The 16,558-nt window shown below is 49.9% G+C and overlaps 2 protein-coding genes across 6 annotated transcripts in view; one reads left to right on the top strand and one right to left on the bottom strand.

Moving 5' to 3' along the window:
• The window catches only part of LMNTD2 (lamin tail domain containing 2), a 45,858-nt gene extending 37,790 nt beyond the window's left edge, over positions 1-8,068 (top strand). Inside the window, 4 exon segments of the mRNA XM_050955968.1 lie at positions 1,710-1,918; positions 2,984-3,132; positions 5,327-5,454; positions 7,895-8,068. Of these exon segments, the coding sequence (XP_050811925.1) occupies positions 1,710-1,918; positions 2,984-3,132; positions 5,327-5,454; positions 7,895-8,041 (633 nt within the window). The 3' untranslated portion in view covers positions 8,042-8,068.
• A 1,279-nt stretch (positions 8,069-9,347) lies between these two features.
• Positions 9,348-16,558, bottom strand: part of LRRC56 (leucine rich repeat containing 56) — a 119,708-nt gene continuing 112,497 nt past the window's right edge. For 4 of the 5 annotated variants that reach the window (XM_050952863.1, XM_050952864.1, XM_050952862.1 and 1 more), the window contains 2 exons: positions 11,966-12,353; positions 9,348-10,887 (listed from right to left, as the gene is read on the bottom strand). In XM_050952863.1, coding sequence (XP_050808820.1) covers positions 10,695-10,887; positions 11,966-12,353 — 581 coding nt within the window. In that variant the 3' untranslated portion in view covers positions 9,348-10,694. The remainder of the gene's footprint in view (positions 10,888-11,965; positions 12,354-16,558) is intronic. The other variant, XM_050952865.1, reaches the window with a different exon arrangement.

Below are 16,558 nucleotides of genomic sequence, written 5' to 3'. Positions count from 1 at the left end.
AAAACAGAGAGTGTAAAAGGCAGATGCTGGGACCAGCTGGTGACTGGTGGAGCTCTCAGGGCTGGAGCACAGCGTGTCGGTTTCAGCCAGAGTTTTGTTTGCCTGCCATGGAGCTGACTCTGTGCCTAGGGTGACCAGATCACCACACTAAAATATCGGAACACACTGGGGTGCCATCAGCCCCACCCACAGTCCACCCCCACTCCTCCCAGACTCCGCTCTCCTCTGCCCCAGGTCCTGCCCCCCACCAGGCCCCTCCTCATCCCCTGGCTGCTGCTGGCTTACTGCATCCCTCCTTAGTCCCCAACCCATCGCTTGCCACCCCGCTTGCTCGCTCACCCGCCCGCCATTCGCATCTCCACCCCCCGCCTGCCACTCACTTCTACAGTGCCAACTTCCCCTCTGCCGGGTGGGTGCTCAACCACCCCCCACCTCTTCCCACCCCTGCACCGCCCTCAGCCTGCCTCGCCCCCAGTCCACCTCCTTCCCCCAGGTGCCCCCCTGAGCGCGCCACGTCTCTGCTCCTTCCCCCTCCCTCCTGGAAAGCGCTAAGCACCACCAAACAGCTGTTAGGCAGCGGGAAGTGCTGGAGGAGCAGGGACGCAGCATGCTGGGGGGAGGGAGGGAGAAGGAGGCAAGGAGTGGGGAGCTTGGCTGCAATTTTTCCCCATGGGACTGTGCAAGTGGACATGGTTGTGTGGTTGAGATGCCTGGAGCCATGACCAAGTGTCCAATAAATGGAGCTAGATAGCAAAGCATTATGGAGGAGGAGGATGAAGATTGTGAGTACAGGGAGCAGCCTCCTCAGTGGGATTCTCTGGCCCGTTACAGTGAGTTTTCAGGAGACATGCACTCAGCTCTATCTGTCACAGCTGCCACTGGGGGCAGTGGACACAGGCCCCTGCTGCGTGACAGCTGCCAGGAAGTAAAGCTGTCGCTCACCAGCATGCTGGCGTGTCTCTGCTTTGCTTCCCCTTGGCTGCAGGGAGGGGAAGCACACAAGCAGGGTATCCTTCCCATGAGCAAAAGGTTTTGATTTTCAGCTTCCCAGCTTTCATCTCTCTGGTGAAGACTTTCCTGCTACACCTGTGCTGCTCCAGGTACACTGCCCAGCAGCTGCCAGTGCAATCATCTTCTCAACAAAGCTGCCCCCTTGTGTCCAAATACAGGAAGCTCAGGGATCTGAGCTGAGATCGATGCTGGAAGCAGAGCTAATTGCAGCCCTGAGTTTGACAACAGCCTTTTTGCACTGATGTCGCCTTGTGGCCTTGTTCCTGTTCCCCGGCACTGAGCCTCTCCTGGGAGCTATGTCTGGGTTATACAACATCCCTCTGATTCCACAAGGGCGAAAGACAGACCCTGAAATCTGCAGGTGTTCGCAGTGTTCTAAGGCTTCACAGCAAAACAGCAGCCACTTCCCTGTCGGTCACCACACCGCCCCAAGGCTGCACTGGTCATTCCACAGTCAGCAGTTGTCCTTTGCCTCCCTACAGAGCCAAGCCTGACCTCAGATGCAGCATTTTCTTCCATCCCCAGAGTCTGCTGGGTGGTGGTCAGTTTATTGCTCCCATTGGGGTCAGAGTTTCAGTAACAGGCTGTGGGAAGGGCCATGACAAGCACCGAGCAGGAATAAATCCAGCCGGTAGAGGGGCCTGGAGAATAATCCTCTCTCTTTCCTTTCCTCCCCTCATTGCTTTGCCCTGTTCAAGACTCTCTCCAGGTACACAGCCCCTCACAGACTCACAGCGGCCGCAGAGGCCTACACGGATAACACGGACCTTTCGGTGGACAAGTTCCCACTCGCTGGAGAAGGGGAGGAAGCAGAAGAACCTCTGCCCCAGAAGGATCAGCCCTGGGTCCCTGCAGCGCCACGCAGAGGGAGTATAGGCAGGCCACCAGCTGTACTGCAGAAGGCAAAGTAAAAACCCTGGCTGGAGCGAAACACTCAGCAAAGCTCCTCTCCCAGGCCTGGCACAAGGGGCCCGATGCTCAGTCACACAAAGGCTCCTTTACCCCATCCCGGCAGGGACCTCACTGCTGGTGTGGAGGCCCCAGTGGAGAGGGCAGGTTGGAGATAGGCCAGGCTGGGGAATGGAAGGCTGGGAGTGGAGACGGGCTGGCTGGAATGCGCTGTGCTCAGGCTAGTCTCTTCTTCCCAACACCCACTCAAGGCCATGGGAGGCAGACCATATGCTGGAGCTTCTCTAACTTACTCCCAGGGGTGGGGAGGCCACCACCTGGCCCCAGAACATGGAAAGACCAAACGATGCCTTCAAGCTGCGTTTGCCAAGCTCTCCCCTTCCTGCCGCAAGTGGAGGGGCAGAAGAGCTGAAAATCAGGGCCAAGGGGTGCAACATCTGATCCTCTAGAGGTTTTTCTGGCTCAGCTAGGCCTTTAGCCCCTGATCTAGTCGCTGCATTAGGAGTCGGGGGCAGGGAGAATCATGCAGCAGCAGCTGGTAGCATAAAGGAAGTTGAAGCTGGGAAATCAGAAGAGACAGAGGCTAAGCCAAGTTTGGCCAACAGGCAGAAGGCAGTTTATTGAGTCAAGTGGGAGGCACCCCCAAATGGCCAGGATATAAGAGCTGAGCTGTCGCAGTGATAATATTTGTGCTGAGCATGGGTGTAACAGAAATTCCTGCTTCAGGGCTCAGCTGGGTGCTGCTGCTGGGGTCAGGCAGGAATATTCTCTCCCACCGACAGCATTGCATAACTGGCTAGGTGCATTATGGGCTTTCCATGGGTGAGATGCAGGGCGCCAAAGCAGACAGAATATTGATCTGAGCTGATATTGCACATTTCAGAAAGGCTGGCGGTTCCCTGCAAATGAGTTACCATACCAGTAGCTGAGGGTTTGAAACATTCTCAGCAGTAAGACAAAGCCCCTGAATTGACTGAAACTGATGGAAAGTGTTAGTAACAGATTACTGATACCCAGCCAGCTTACGTGGTGCATCGTGAATGGGTCCTGTTTCTCCTCACAGGGACAGGAAGCACTTTCCTGTTGGCCCTTCAAACAGCAACAGTCGGGGAGACCCTTCAAAGGGCGGCAAGAGGAAAATCCAGCCTGCACCCAGAGAGACAGTTCACAAGACTGTCTCCTTCTCAGCCCAGAATTTACCTGCCATATCAGGTGTGTTGGTGCAGAGCAGCACCGTGCTACCTACCCTACAAAATAGTTTGGTACTAAGCAAGCTCAGCCAATCCAGCACTGACTTGCACAGTGGCATTCACCCTGGGTGTCAGGCGACCCGCATTCAGGTGATTTTGAACAAAACAATTTCATGTCAGTGGATGCACACAGTGAATCAGGTAGCCATGAAAAGGCTCCCCAACCCCCAGGGCTGACTGCAAAGTGCCTGTTCCCTGCTTTCAGCCTGTTTCCTCTGCCCATAACGCCAGGCCCTCACCCAGGACTGGAAAGTATGATCACCCTTACCCACAACCCCACTGCAGGTTCCAGAAAGAAGGCACACCTCAGTCTGGCAACTGTAACGTTCTCTTTACCATCAACATCAAGAAGATCCTCCCGTGGCGTGTAGCACTGCTGACTTCCCAGGAATTCCACCAGCTTTCAGCAGCTATGGGGCTGCCTCACATTGGCAAAGTGAATGTACTCTTCCTTAGAGCACTGAGTGTGTTCCACCGACAACCCAGCATAGCCCTCCTGTGCTCTCCCACAGATCTCCAGCCCTCTGCCCCTCCCCTGCCAGCTTTGGGACTCTCTCACAGTCCCCCTGTGATGGCATGGAGGTCTCTCCTGTGCATCCCTGATTGGCTGAGCATGGCCCAGCTGGTGAGCCCTGCCTCACTGCCCTTCGCCTGGGTTATAAATGAGTCCAGACAAACCTATTACATGAAAGCACACACCCCTTTCCAAGGGTCTCAGTTATTAACAAGAGCCAAAAGCACAAGCAGGAGCTTTCTCAGATACACCCGGGGACATTTGTTGTCTCAGGCTGAGTCCAACCAGAAATCTCTGGCTCCTTCCTTCAGGAGACTCTGTGTCCCCAAGCCCAGGAGCAGTCTGTTTCTGGAACCCTTCCGGGTGTCTTCTCTGGGTGGCTCCTTTTCAGGCTGTCCTTAGGCAGGAGTCTCCCCAGCTCTCCTCCTGGGAGCTGAGTGAGTTCTGGACTAGCATTGCCCTGCCCTGCCCTTTCAGCAAGACCCTGATCTCTTAAAACTACAGTGATGGGATTTCCTCCCAGACACCGCTCAATCCTAGCACTGCTTTCTCTCTATCCGTATCCCCCATTAGAGCCTTCTGTAGATCTACTGGACTTCTCAGATCCTTAAGGGCTACGCCACCTGGTGGGATGGGCTGACCCAGGGCCGGTGCTACCATTTAGGCGAACTAGGCAGTTGCCTAGAGCGCCAAGATTTTGGGGCACCAAAAAGCAGTGCCCCCCCCCTCAATTTTTTAAAGCTGTTTCAGCAGCCGCTGCGCTGGGAGGGAGTGGGAATCTGAGCCACAGCTGGCAGCCCAGAGGTACCCCTGGGTCAGCATGTCGCCAGCAGCCTGGGGATTCCACCGCGCAGTCACTGCTTCACTTCTCCCACCTCCCAGGCTTGTGGCGCCAATCAGCTGTTTGGCGCCGCAAGCCTGGGATGAGAATTAGAGCAGGGGCAGCGTGCTCGAGGAGGATGCAGAGCAGAGGTGAGCTGGGGTGGGGAGGTACCGCACGGCTCCCCGGGCCAGGGGGTGGGGAGCTGCCGTGGGGGGGAGCGCCTCAGGGTGGGGGGGAGCTGCCGTGGGGGGAGGGCTGCCGCAGAGGGAGACTCCTCAGGGTGGAGTGGGGGGTGGGGAGCTGCTGCAGGGCTGCGGGGGTGCAAGGTGGAAGTTTCGCCTAGGGCGCGAAACTTTCTTGCACCGGCCCTGGGCTGACCACGAGGCATTATTGCCCTTAAGGGGAAGACGACCCTGTCACACACCCCCAAACAAACTCTTCAACCCAGCTCCCCATTCCGGTACACGGAAAGAATGTCAGGGTTTTATTCACCCAGCAGGGAGATGCAGACACCTCTGGGGCAACGTAGGGCACTCATTTTGGACTAGACTACATTTCCACACCTACATACAGCCTTGGGGGAATAATGGGTGGAACTGTGTGGGGCCCCTGCCTCTTCCCACCTAGGACAGGCTGAAATGCTTGGTTGACATTTACTGCTCCTGCTTCTGGGTGTGCACTCCGTGCAGAGCATACTGCGGCCCTGGCTTTGGTGGAGGCTTTTGGCATTACCTAATCCAAACAGCAAGTTAGGAAACTTCCCTGAGTCTCCTCACGATTCAAATGTGTTTTCATGAGCGCACGCCTCTCCCACTGAAGTCTCTGGGGTTCTCTCTTCAATGGCAGTCAAGGAGAAATGCTTCTCATCCAGCGAAGAGAAGGAGGAGGAAGAGGAGGATTTTGCTCCTTATGGAAGGCAGCCCCCAACTGCAGAGCCAAAACCCAGAGTAAGTAACTCTCTGGCAGTGCTGGACACAGAGGGAGGGGAGCTGTGTGGGAGGAGATGGGTTGTTTAAGGCGCACATTATGTCAGACAGAGCTGGAAAGGGGAAGCAGGGCCCAGCTAGCCATTTGAAATCTGCACCCTCGGCTGGCTAGTCTATTGTTCTCCCTTACCCAATGCATCCATGAGCTCCCTATGGCAGGGTCAGGGACTGTAGAGCAGAACAGATGCTTGGCAACAGTCCCAGGATATTCATTGCTCTCCGGTGGCAAGCATTGCCTGGGCCTGCTCGTGCCCATGAGGGGCATGAAGAAAGATACAGCAACTGTCAATACATTGCAGCAAGGTGCAGAGGAAGGTGCAATATGTCTATTATCTGTGACAGCGCCAGAGCATGACCTAGTCCCAGAATATGCAGGCTTTGCCAGCAGCAGATAAGCAGCCAGGACAGAGCAGCCTGAAATGAAGGCATCACAGCGAGGCAAGAGGAAAGAGGTGGCAGGAGGGAACGGGCTTCTCTTGCTGCACTCAGGAGGAAGCGCTGTAGGGAAATGAACAGACTCACAATGAGCAGCTTGTGTCCTGAGGAGCCTCGGCTGTCTGGCAGAAAATTCCTTCCCTTGGTGCTGATTTATTAACGGCTGGAGAGGGGGAGAGGTTCTTTCCCCCGTCTCCTGCTTAGACTGTAAATATCAATTTGGCAGCAAAGAGCAAATCCCATTAATTCTGAAAGATTCTTAAAGGCATCAGCAGTTCTTGTCCCGTTACAAGACTGACGGGACCTGTCTGTGATTACTAGCATCCTAAACTGGGACTCTGCTGAGATTCATATGAAAAGAATGGGAGAGGCCCCTTAGATCCGTCCGTTGCCCTGGAGGCCAGTGCATGATTCTAATCAGGGAAATAATATACAGAGAAATCCACAGCTAATCTCATTTCCATTAAATCCAAATGTCCCCCCCCTCCCACATGCATCCCATCCCACTCGACATTTCTTAGTAGATTGATAAGACAAGGCCCTGGATTTTTTATTTTTTTGTTGGCAGTTATAAAGCTGGAGGGTGTATTACACTAGCTAAAACCAGTGTCAGCTTCTGACCCCACAGCTCTGCCAGGACAGCTCAGCCCTGATATGCAACAGCCTGTTCACTGTGCCAGCTCTGGAATCAGGGACTGATAATTGTACAGTGGTTCTCTGCCGCTTTGATGTGGCATTCGCTAGCAAGAGAGATGAGACCACCAATCTTCTTCCTTTGTATGTCAGGCTGTGATTACAAGTTTCCTCTCTTTAACTAGCCTTCCTGCTGTTACATTCTCGCTGGCATTATGCTGCTCTGCAGGTCTCATTACACACTAAATCCCATTGTACATATGCTTACATGTAGTATTCAGGAGGCCAGGCCCCTGGGGAAGGATGTATTGAAGGCTGAGTGCGGAGTTCAGACCAGTAATAGAAAACTGTCCACTAAGCCCCAACAACTATTAATTGGCTCTGCTGTCATCTGAGCTCCCCTTACCCCGTTCTAGAACTTAGCATTTTCCCAGGGAGTGAAAAAGTTAACTATGCCACATATGGAAGGAGGCAGCGTGGGCCCCTGGGAGTCAGCAGCTCTGCCACTGGTTTGCTGTGAGACTTTGGGTAAGTCACGTCACCTACCTCAGTTTCCCCATCTGTAAAATGGGGATAACAATGCTCACCCTCCTTTGTAAAGTACTTTGAGATCTGCAACTGCAAACCAATGTATGGAAGCTGGGTGTTATTTATGGGAGAGTGGGAGAATAGTTCACTTGTCTCCTGTGACAGTGACTGGGAGCGTAGCCATTCGTGAGTCCAGTCAGACTAAGTATGTCACCCCTGTGAAGCACAATCCCCCTCTTCAACACTCCAGAGGGTTTGCTCCTGACCCTCACTCTCCTGTAAGGTGACTGTAGCAGCAGGCTGAGAAAAGGGAAGCACAGGGAAGATGGGCAACCACTTGTCTGTGTGTGTCCCCAAAGTTAAAATAATGACTCTGTGCCATCAGAGTGCTGGATCGTGGATGTTTGGAGCACCTCCTGGTGTGTCCGTGTGGGACAATCTGTCCTCGTGCCATGATGCATCATGAGCCTCTATCACAGCAGTATTTGAGCAGATGCATCATCGTGATGCAGCAATGTGACATAGTAAGGCCCGTAGTAAATTCATACTCCTGTCATTGTCCTCTAAGAGCAGCTTTCAAGCTGCAGACAGACCCATCACAATGGACTAGGTCCTGAATTTCAGAGTAGGGGGGGAAACCCTAAGGCTCCTGGGAATAAAAGAATCCCTCCCATTAGAGAACATTAGACATGGATGAACTCCATAGTGTTCACTAGAGCTTGAAAGGCAAACACCAGCCAGGTACCCAGTGGCACTCCCCATCTGCTATAACATGCCTATTACATATGATACCTTCACTTTTTAGGTCTTCAAGACAGCTCTGGATACAACAATTCCTACGGTGGCGCTGACAGGACAGAAGAGTGCTCGATCTAAATACGGCTTCAAGCACATGACTTACCTACCTACCACTACTGACATGCAGCTTAGGAGATACTGCCCTGCTAGATGATGCACTGATTAATAGGTGACACAGGAAACTTGCACGGGTTCTTAAATACATGCCATGCTGCTCCAGTGAATGTGGTGCCACTTGGCTTATTTCAGCAAGGGGAGAAGACTCAGTAATGGGGGGGTGGCTGTTTTGAGAGGATGTGCTACCCACAAGGCTGTTATTTATCACTTGAGAACTCCACAAAGAGCAAAGTCATAACACTGTAGGAAAGATCATTGTGGAGCGGCCTTTGGTGGCTCCAGTTCCCACTCTTCCAGTCAGGAGGCCCATGGTGAAGGCTGAGAGTAAGGTCTGCTGGTGATGTGTTCCTCATCTGACGACAGCAGAATTACTGGGGCAGGAGAGAAGGTCTGGATAACTGAGATGAATGATGACAAAGATCAGAAATGGAAGGGATTGCTACCACTAAGCCCACGAAGGCACTTCCCAAATGTCTCTTACTCTACTCCTGTACAATGCTCCTTGTTAACTTACCAGTCCATAGACAAAAACATTAGTGATCATTTCTCCCTGTCCCCCACCACAGGAATACAGTGGAGAGGCCCCTTGCACGATAAAAGTACAGAACCAAGCCTGTGTTTTCCTGGAAAAAATCCCATAGCCATTTGCAGAAGTGGCTTCTGAATCTGTGCCGTTTGTGTGCAGATCAGGCAGACAAACCCAGTTGCCTGATTTGCAAGCCCAAACCCCATTTATGCATGAGAATGTAGGATTCTGCACATACAAAGTCACAAGCAGGAATTGAGAGCGTAGCTAGGGGCCATTTGGAGCAGGTGGTCCTAAATACCACTCACTTTTACAATAGTTTTTATAAGCAGGGCCTCATTTTCACAAGTGTTGAGCATCCGCAACTCCTACTGACTTCACCCAGGAGTGTGGGTGCTCAGCACTTCTGAAAATCAGGCCCTAACATTCTTCTCTCTTCTATCCGATTGAGCCACACTGTCCATTTATTTTGTTCATGGGTCAGCGACACTGGCACAGAGTCAATTTTAGATGCCAGTTTAACTACACAAGCACTTTGTTGGGCAATGACTGACTAGGAATCCCTCCAACACTCATATGATTTTGGGGAACCGCTTGTCACTCAATACTTATTGTATCTGATTGATGATTCTTTCTTATGCCCACTGAGAGAATGTGAACTTGGCTTCTCCTCCAACTATTTTGTAAGGGGAATGGGTATCAGAGCAGTGGGACCAAGTTGAAGGATTTGGGCTCTATGGTACATCCTATTCCTTTTGTTTATATTAGCAGTGAGGTAAAGGCAACAAATTATGCAAGGGATAATTGCATAATTTAATGTATTATAAACTGTTTCCCAGAAAATATCTGCAACATATTAATTTGAAGGTAGAAAAAAAAAAGATTTTCTGATGCTTGGTTTGAGAACACCTGACATTGCTCAGAGCATACACCACAGTCATTCTTACCTATATCACAGTGTGCAATCATTTAGATCAGCTCATAGTGCTTTAAATCTTACCCCAGCATAGAATGTATACCCTATGGAAAACAAGAACTGCTCCTTCCCTACCCACTTCATTGTTGCTGATGAAGCACTTAAAATAATTAAGTCACATGCATTTGGAAAATGTAACTGCTCTGAAAGAATAATCAGGGAATGTTTGATTCTGCATGTCTGTTTGCTCGTCACTCATTTGCTCTGAAATGTCAGGGTGACAGAGTTTTCTAGGGAGCCAGCTGGACCCAATGAAACTTATTTACAAAGGTCGCTGGGTGAAATTCAGACCTGGGATGTCTAGTCATAGAACAGCAGTCCTGGGGAAGTGCTGAGAGTTCCTTCAGAGCAGAGACACGGCAGACTGACACACTGATGTTCCAATGAGTTGCATCTTCAGTATTCCTTCCCTTAGCCATAGAGCTGAGGGGAACAATGAAAGCTTAGAAACAGATCAAAATGCTAAATGTCAATGGGAGAATGGAAATTAGTGCTAAAATCAGACAGACTTCCTGCATGTTGGACTTCTGCTATCCCCCCAGGTAAGTAGGGAACACGCACACTCATCTGCAATACAATCATTTTAAACTGGTCTTTGCAGCAATCCCCCCTCCACTTTCAGTTGTTTCACTTGTGTGTTGAACATATAGGATCCAAGGAGCATACGCAATGAGTCTGTTTAGCTGACAGCAGATGGACACGTGCATGAGTATTTGCGGGCTGAATGCAAGAGGGAAAATTGAGGGCCCTCAGGTGCCCGCTGCCAAGCACAGAGTCTAGGGGACTGCAAACTTTCCCTTTCCTGGGGGGCATCACTGCAGGCTCCCTAGTAACATAGCTGGGGATTAATGCAGAGAAGCCAAGTGTGCCAAGTCTTGTCCCTTTCAGCACACAAAGACTATACAAATAGCTGCTTTTTATTTAATGAGGTTGATCAACTGTTGAGTTGATTAGAAGGTGCTTTTTCAAGCAAGCATTTCTGACCAGCTGTAGCTTTAACTGAGACCAATCAAGCTGTTAGTTCAAACAGCTCTGCTTGTGCAGCTCCATCAACGTATTCGGCTCTCATAAGAAGTCAGAACACAGCATCAGCGCTGCTGGTGCTAAGTGTGGGGAACACAAACTCCAACTGAGCACTGTGGGCTTGTCCGACTCGGCTCCAACATACACGGCTACTTGGGGTATTTTCTATGACTTTGGCATCTTGCTCTGAGTAGCTGTTGAGACACTGGGCCTGCTTGGCAAGCTCTGCAGGGCAGCCTTGGCAGTCAGAGGACGGACCACATTCCTCAGCGCAAACCTCTCTGGGGGTTTTGTGGATGAGCAGACAACTGGCTGGTGATGGTTGATCACTTTGGGGGGACTTCTGTCCACAGTGGCTCTGAAGGGAAGAAAAAATTGCTACTGTGAGATGGCACAAGTTGTTATGGAGAACTGAGTGAGCCCCCTGGATTCACCTGAGAACTGCACCAAGAACTTCCAGCACTGGGCACAACAGGAAGGTTGGCACAACAGGACTCTCTGAGGAGTCCACACTGCTACTTCAGTCAGTTTTGAGAATACTAGACTGCTCGCCAATTTCTGCAGATGTGCAGAGTCTCCATATGGATGAAGGACTGATAGAAAGGCTGATATTGAACTTCTCTCCTGAGAAGACGAATCAGGACATAATATGAAAATGTAATTCACTGGGTCTTTGTTTTTTTGGGTTATTTTTAACTCTTTCACTGCTGGCCCCCCTCATATCTGCTGTGTCATCATTGTCCACGAGCATTTCGTGGGCAGGAATCCTACCTTGCCGCACAGCAGATGTCTTTTACCTGGGTATGGCTGGAACATGGAGTAGCATGCAGGTAACTGAAGAGCTAGATTGCAGAGTAAAACTTTTCTCTGCTTTAGAAAGTAGCTCACTCTCATTTGGAGTGACCCGAACAAATAGTACAAGGGACAGCTCCTGTGTTGATACTATACCACAACTATTATGTTACCTGGAAATCAAAATTTCCACATTTTGAGAAATAAGGTGCTGATATTGCAATAGAAGGGTCCAATCACAACCAGCTTTGGTTTACATGACACCTATCTACTTTACACCCTCTTTTATTTTTAGAAAGGCCTTTTCCCCTGAACTTTCTTTTAAAGCGAATTACTGTAAATTTCAAGGAAAAAATGTGTCTCTGATGTGACTAATCTCGAGACTGAATGTTAGAAGTAACCAAGGTATGAGTAATGTAAGATTGTACTAGTTTAGTTTTGGAAGGACTAAATGATGCATAGGTCACCAAGATACCAAGCCGTGCTTTCTACAGAGTATATGGTAGATACCATCTAGCCAAGAGTTTGTACTCTGTGGTGTAATATACATCAGAGTCAACAAGGCTGCACCTTTTCTCCCCCAGTGAAGTCCCTTCTATGCTTACCAGAATGCCATAGAAAAGTCACCTAACTAGCGAGCATACCTGACACTTGTTGATCCAACAGCTGCTGGTCCTGAAATAGGCCTCCTGGTTTGCCTGCCAACACTCTCGCTGGTCCAATACCTCCCTTCAGCTCTCAGTGGTGATGCCTCACATGCAGCAAGTGTGCTGTGCAGACTCAGAATAGCAATCTCTTCACCCACAAACTGGGCTGCGATTTCTGTGCTAACTCTTGATTGGGGATATTCCTTCAGTTGAGCTGCTTCTTTCTGGTTTGGCACTTTCAGACGTCTGACCCTGATGTCTCTCACTTTTGAGGGTCTAGCTGCAACACCCTGTATGGATGCAGGTGAGGGGCACTTTGGAGGAGAAGGTACCAGAGAACGATTCAGACTAGCGGGCAACACACTTTCTTGGGCATGTGATGAATCTGAAACATAACAAGGAAGCACACTGATTTCCTGGCATGACTAGTTCACCTAACTCTTAATGGGCCAATTCCATGATTATTGGTGTCACTGGAAAGACTGCTTTTCACTTCAATTGGCAGTGGATCAAGTGATGAGTCCCCTCAACTCCTGTTACTTCCAATAAGATTGGAGACCTCTGAGCATTTCAGAGGAGTGCATCCCAACTCACTGATGTTTAAGGCACAAGAAAATTGAAGATCAAGGGATACTGACTTTTACCAAACTCAGAAGTGCAAACACGACTCTCATGTTAGCATTAGAATAAGGGAAAGCACCTAAATGTTAAGAATGTTTTCGTATATTCTTTTTACCATTTATAGTTCAGCTCATATGATCCCCAGCTGTAACACACATGGAAGGAGAAGAATCCTGATAATGATCTATGACCAAGCTCCTTCGTTTTCAGTTTAAACCAATTTTTACTAAAAAATTCCCAGGTTTTATAAAAAGTATCATTCTGTTTTTTTCTGATTTCCACCCTACTTTTGTATCATTCAAATATATAAAAATAACTTGTTTTATTAGGAAAATACAATACATTGCATGAGATATATGTATTACGAGAGTTCATTAGTCTGTGTGTATATACAAAGTTGCCTGTTGAAATAAGGCGATGTATTAGTCTAGTCTACAAACAAACAGGCACGTACACAAGCTCTGAGGTGTGTGCACATCTGAACGTATTGATGAATCTCACGCCCACCACATACACATTTCAAGCTGTTAGCAGATAACGGTTTAAAGATCTGACACACTAAAATGGGAAGAAACCTAAAATCTGTATCAAAATATGTTTCAGAAACAAGGAAGTATTCAAAAGTGTTCAAAAAACAAAAACAGGAGAAAAGGATGAAGTTAAGTGTATGTGCTGCAAATGATGTGGCCCAATTAGTAAATGAAAATATTTATAGGCTAATAGTTCTAAGTCCACAACAGTAAACTGTTTATTCAAATCAAAAGTTTTATTTGGGGATTAGAGATTATATTGTTTTCTTAAACTCACAGGTGGCATTGTGTTTTGAGTTCTCTTTTAGTTCTGCAGCAAACCACACTGATGAACGAAATTCAAAGCATTTATCTACTGAATACTTTTTTCCATCTTTCCATCCACCAAAATGAACCCAAATATTTACCCAGAAAAATATTAATAGTTTTTTGCACTGATTTTTACCTATTTTTGTTGTTGTGGTAATAAAAAAAGACAGTTACTCACCTTTATAACTGTTGTTCTTCGAGATGTGTTGCTCATATCCATTCCAATTAGGTGTGTGCGCGCCGCGTGCACGTCCATCGCAAGATTTTTACCCTAGCAACACTCGGTGGGTCGGCTGGGCGCCCCCTGGCGTGGCGCCGCTATGGCACCGAATATATACCCGCCGACCTGTCCGCTCCTCAGTTCCTTGTTGCCGGCTACTCCAACAGTGGGGAAGGAGGGCGGGTTTTGGAATGGATATGAGCAACACATCTTGAAGAAAAACAGTTACATAGGTGAGTAACCGTCTTTTCTTCTTCGAGTGCTTGCTCATATCCATTCCAATTAGGTGAATCCCAAGCCTTACCTAGACAGTGGGGTCGGAGAGAGATACTGCAGAATGTAGAACCGCTGAGCTGAAGGCTGTGTCCTCTCTGGATTGTTGCACCAGGGCATAATGGGAAGTGAAGGTGTGTACTGAAGACCACGTAGCTGCTCGACATATCTCCTGGATAGGTATTCGAGCTAGGAAGGCGGCCGACAAGGCCTGAGCCCTGGTAGAATGAGCGGTAATATGACCCGGAGAGACGAGCTAGATCATAGCAAGTACGGATGCACGCCGTTACCCATGAGGAATTCTCTGAGAAGAGACGGGTAGGCCTTTCATCCAATCTGGCACTGCCACAAAAAGTTGGGGCGTTTTGCGGAAGGGTCTCGTTCCATCAATGTAGAAGGTGAGCGCCCTGCGGACGTCGAGGGAATGCAACTGCTGCTCTCTACGAGATCTACGCGGTTTAGGAAAGAAGACCGGGAGGAATATGTCCTGGTTGAGATGGAAGGCCGAGACTACTTTAGGGAGGAATGCTGGATGTGGACGTAACTGCACCTTGTCTTTGTGGAACACCGTGTAAGGTGGGGTCCACCATCAGAGCCCGAAGCTCAGAGACTCTCCTAGCCGATGTGATGGCCTCAAGGAAGGCTGTTTTCCATGACAAATATAGGAGAGAGCAGGTCGCCAATGGCTCGAATGGAGGAGTCGTAAGTCTCGTCAGGACCAAGTTGAGGTCCCAGGAAGGGGCGGGGCGTTGTACTAGGGGGTATAGATGCTGCAAACCTTTGAGGAACCTCGAGACCATAGGGCGGGAGAAGATGGAATGAGTACCTTCTCCTGGGTGGAAAGTAGAAATAGCTGCCAAGTGCACTCGCAGTGATGAGATAGCGAGGCCTTGCTGTTTAAGATACCAGAGGTAGTCCAATATAGTGGGAATGGGAACCTCCGTGGGTGTTACATTCAGTGTTCGACACCAGCAAGAAAATCGCTTCCACTTGGCCAAGTATGTAAACCGGGTGGAAGGTTTTCTGCTACCCAGGAGTACTTCTTGCACTGGGGCAGAGCAGCGTAACTCCGACTGGGTTAACCATGCAGGAGCCACGCTGTGAGATGGAGGGATTGCAGGTCTGGGTGGTGAAGCCTGCCATAGTCCTGCATTATAAGATCCTGATGAGGGGACAGAAGGATCGGGTTGGTTATCGAGTGGTCCAGCAACGTGGTGTACCAGTGTTGTTGGGGCCACGCAGGGGCGATCAGGATCAGGCGAGTCCTGTCCCTGCGGAGCTTTAAGAGAACCCTGTGCACCAGTGGGAAGGGTGGAAAGGCGTACAGCAGCTGGTTCTTCCATGAGATTAGGAAGGCGTCCGATATAGAGCCCGGGCTGAGATCTTGGAAGGAGCAGAACTTCTGGCACTTCCTGTTGTCGCGGGAAGCGAAGAGGTCTATGTGGGGAAAGCCCCACTTCTGGAAGATGGAATGTAGAATGTCCGGGCGAAGCGACCACTCGTGAGACCGAAAAGATCTGCTGAGATGGTCTGCCAGAGTGTTCCGGACCCCTGGGAGGAACGATGCTACAAGGTCTATCGAGTGGGCTATGCAAAATTCCCACATTTGGATCGCCTCCTGACAAAGGGGGGAGGATCGAGTCCCTCCCTGCTTGTTTATGTAGTTCATGGCCGTTGTGTTGTCGGTAAGCACTGAAACACAACGACCTTGCAGATGTTGTAGGAATGTCTGGCACGCCAGGCGGACTGCTCTCAGCTCCCGGACGTTTATGTGCAAGGCCGCTTGAGATGACCAGAGGCCTTGCGTGCGACGATGGTCTAGATGAGCCCCCCAGCCGAGATACGACGCATTCGTCATTAGGGACACTGAGGGCTGCCTTGGATGGAATGGCAGTCCTGCACAAACCAGGGAGGGTGTTAGCCACCAGTTGAGGGAGTCTAAGATGCTCTGAGGAATGGTGACCACCATGTCTATGGTATCTCTGCCTGGAGGGTACACTGAGGCGAGCCAGGTTTGAAGGGGACGCATGCGTAGTTTGGCGTGCTTGGTTACAAAAGTACATGTGGCCATGTGACCGAGGAGGCTCAGATAGGTGCGAGCCGAGGTCGTCGGAAAGGTTTGGAGGCTTTTTATAACTGAGACTAGTGCCTGAAACTGGGGCAGTGGCAGGCAGGCTTTTGCGAGTTTGGAGTCTAGAATGGCCCCAATGAATTCTATTCTTTGAGTGGGCACTAGAGTAGACTTCTCTAGATTGATCATCAGGCCCAGTCTCTCGAATAGGTCCGTGATGATGGCTACGTGCCTGTTGACCTGGGCCTCGGAGGTCCCTCGAATAAGCCAGTCGTCTAGGTAAGGAAACACATGTATTTGCCGATGACGGAGGAAGGCGGCCACTACCACCATGCACTTTGTAAAGACGCGAGGGGCTGTAGAGAGGCCAAACGGAAGGACTGCAAATTGAAAATGTTGGCGGTGCACCATAAACCGTAGGTACCGTCTGTGCAGGGGATAAATAGCGATGTGGAAATATGCATCCTTCATGTCGAGAGCAGCGTACCAGCCTGCGGGATCCAAGGATGGGATAATGGTCCCCAGGGATACCATGCGGAACTTCAACTTCTTTAAAAACATGTTGA

This window comes from Gopherus flavomarginatus, chromosome 5 (assembly GCF_025201925.1).
Source record: "Gopherus flavomarginatus isolate rGopFla2 chromosome 5, rGopFla2.mat.asm, whole genome shotgun sequence".
NCBI lineage: Eukaryota > Metazoa > Chordata > Testudines > Testudinidae > Gopherus > Gopherus flavomarginatus.
The sequence above is the reverse complement of the archived record's forward strand: the minus strand, read 5'-3'. Positions and strand labels throughout refer to the sequence as shown.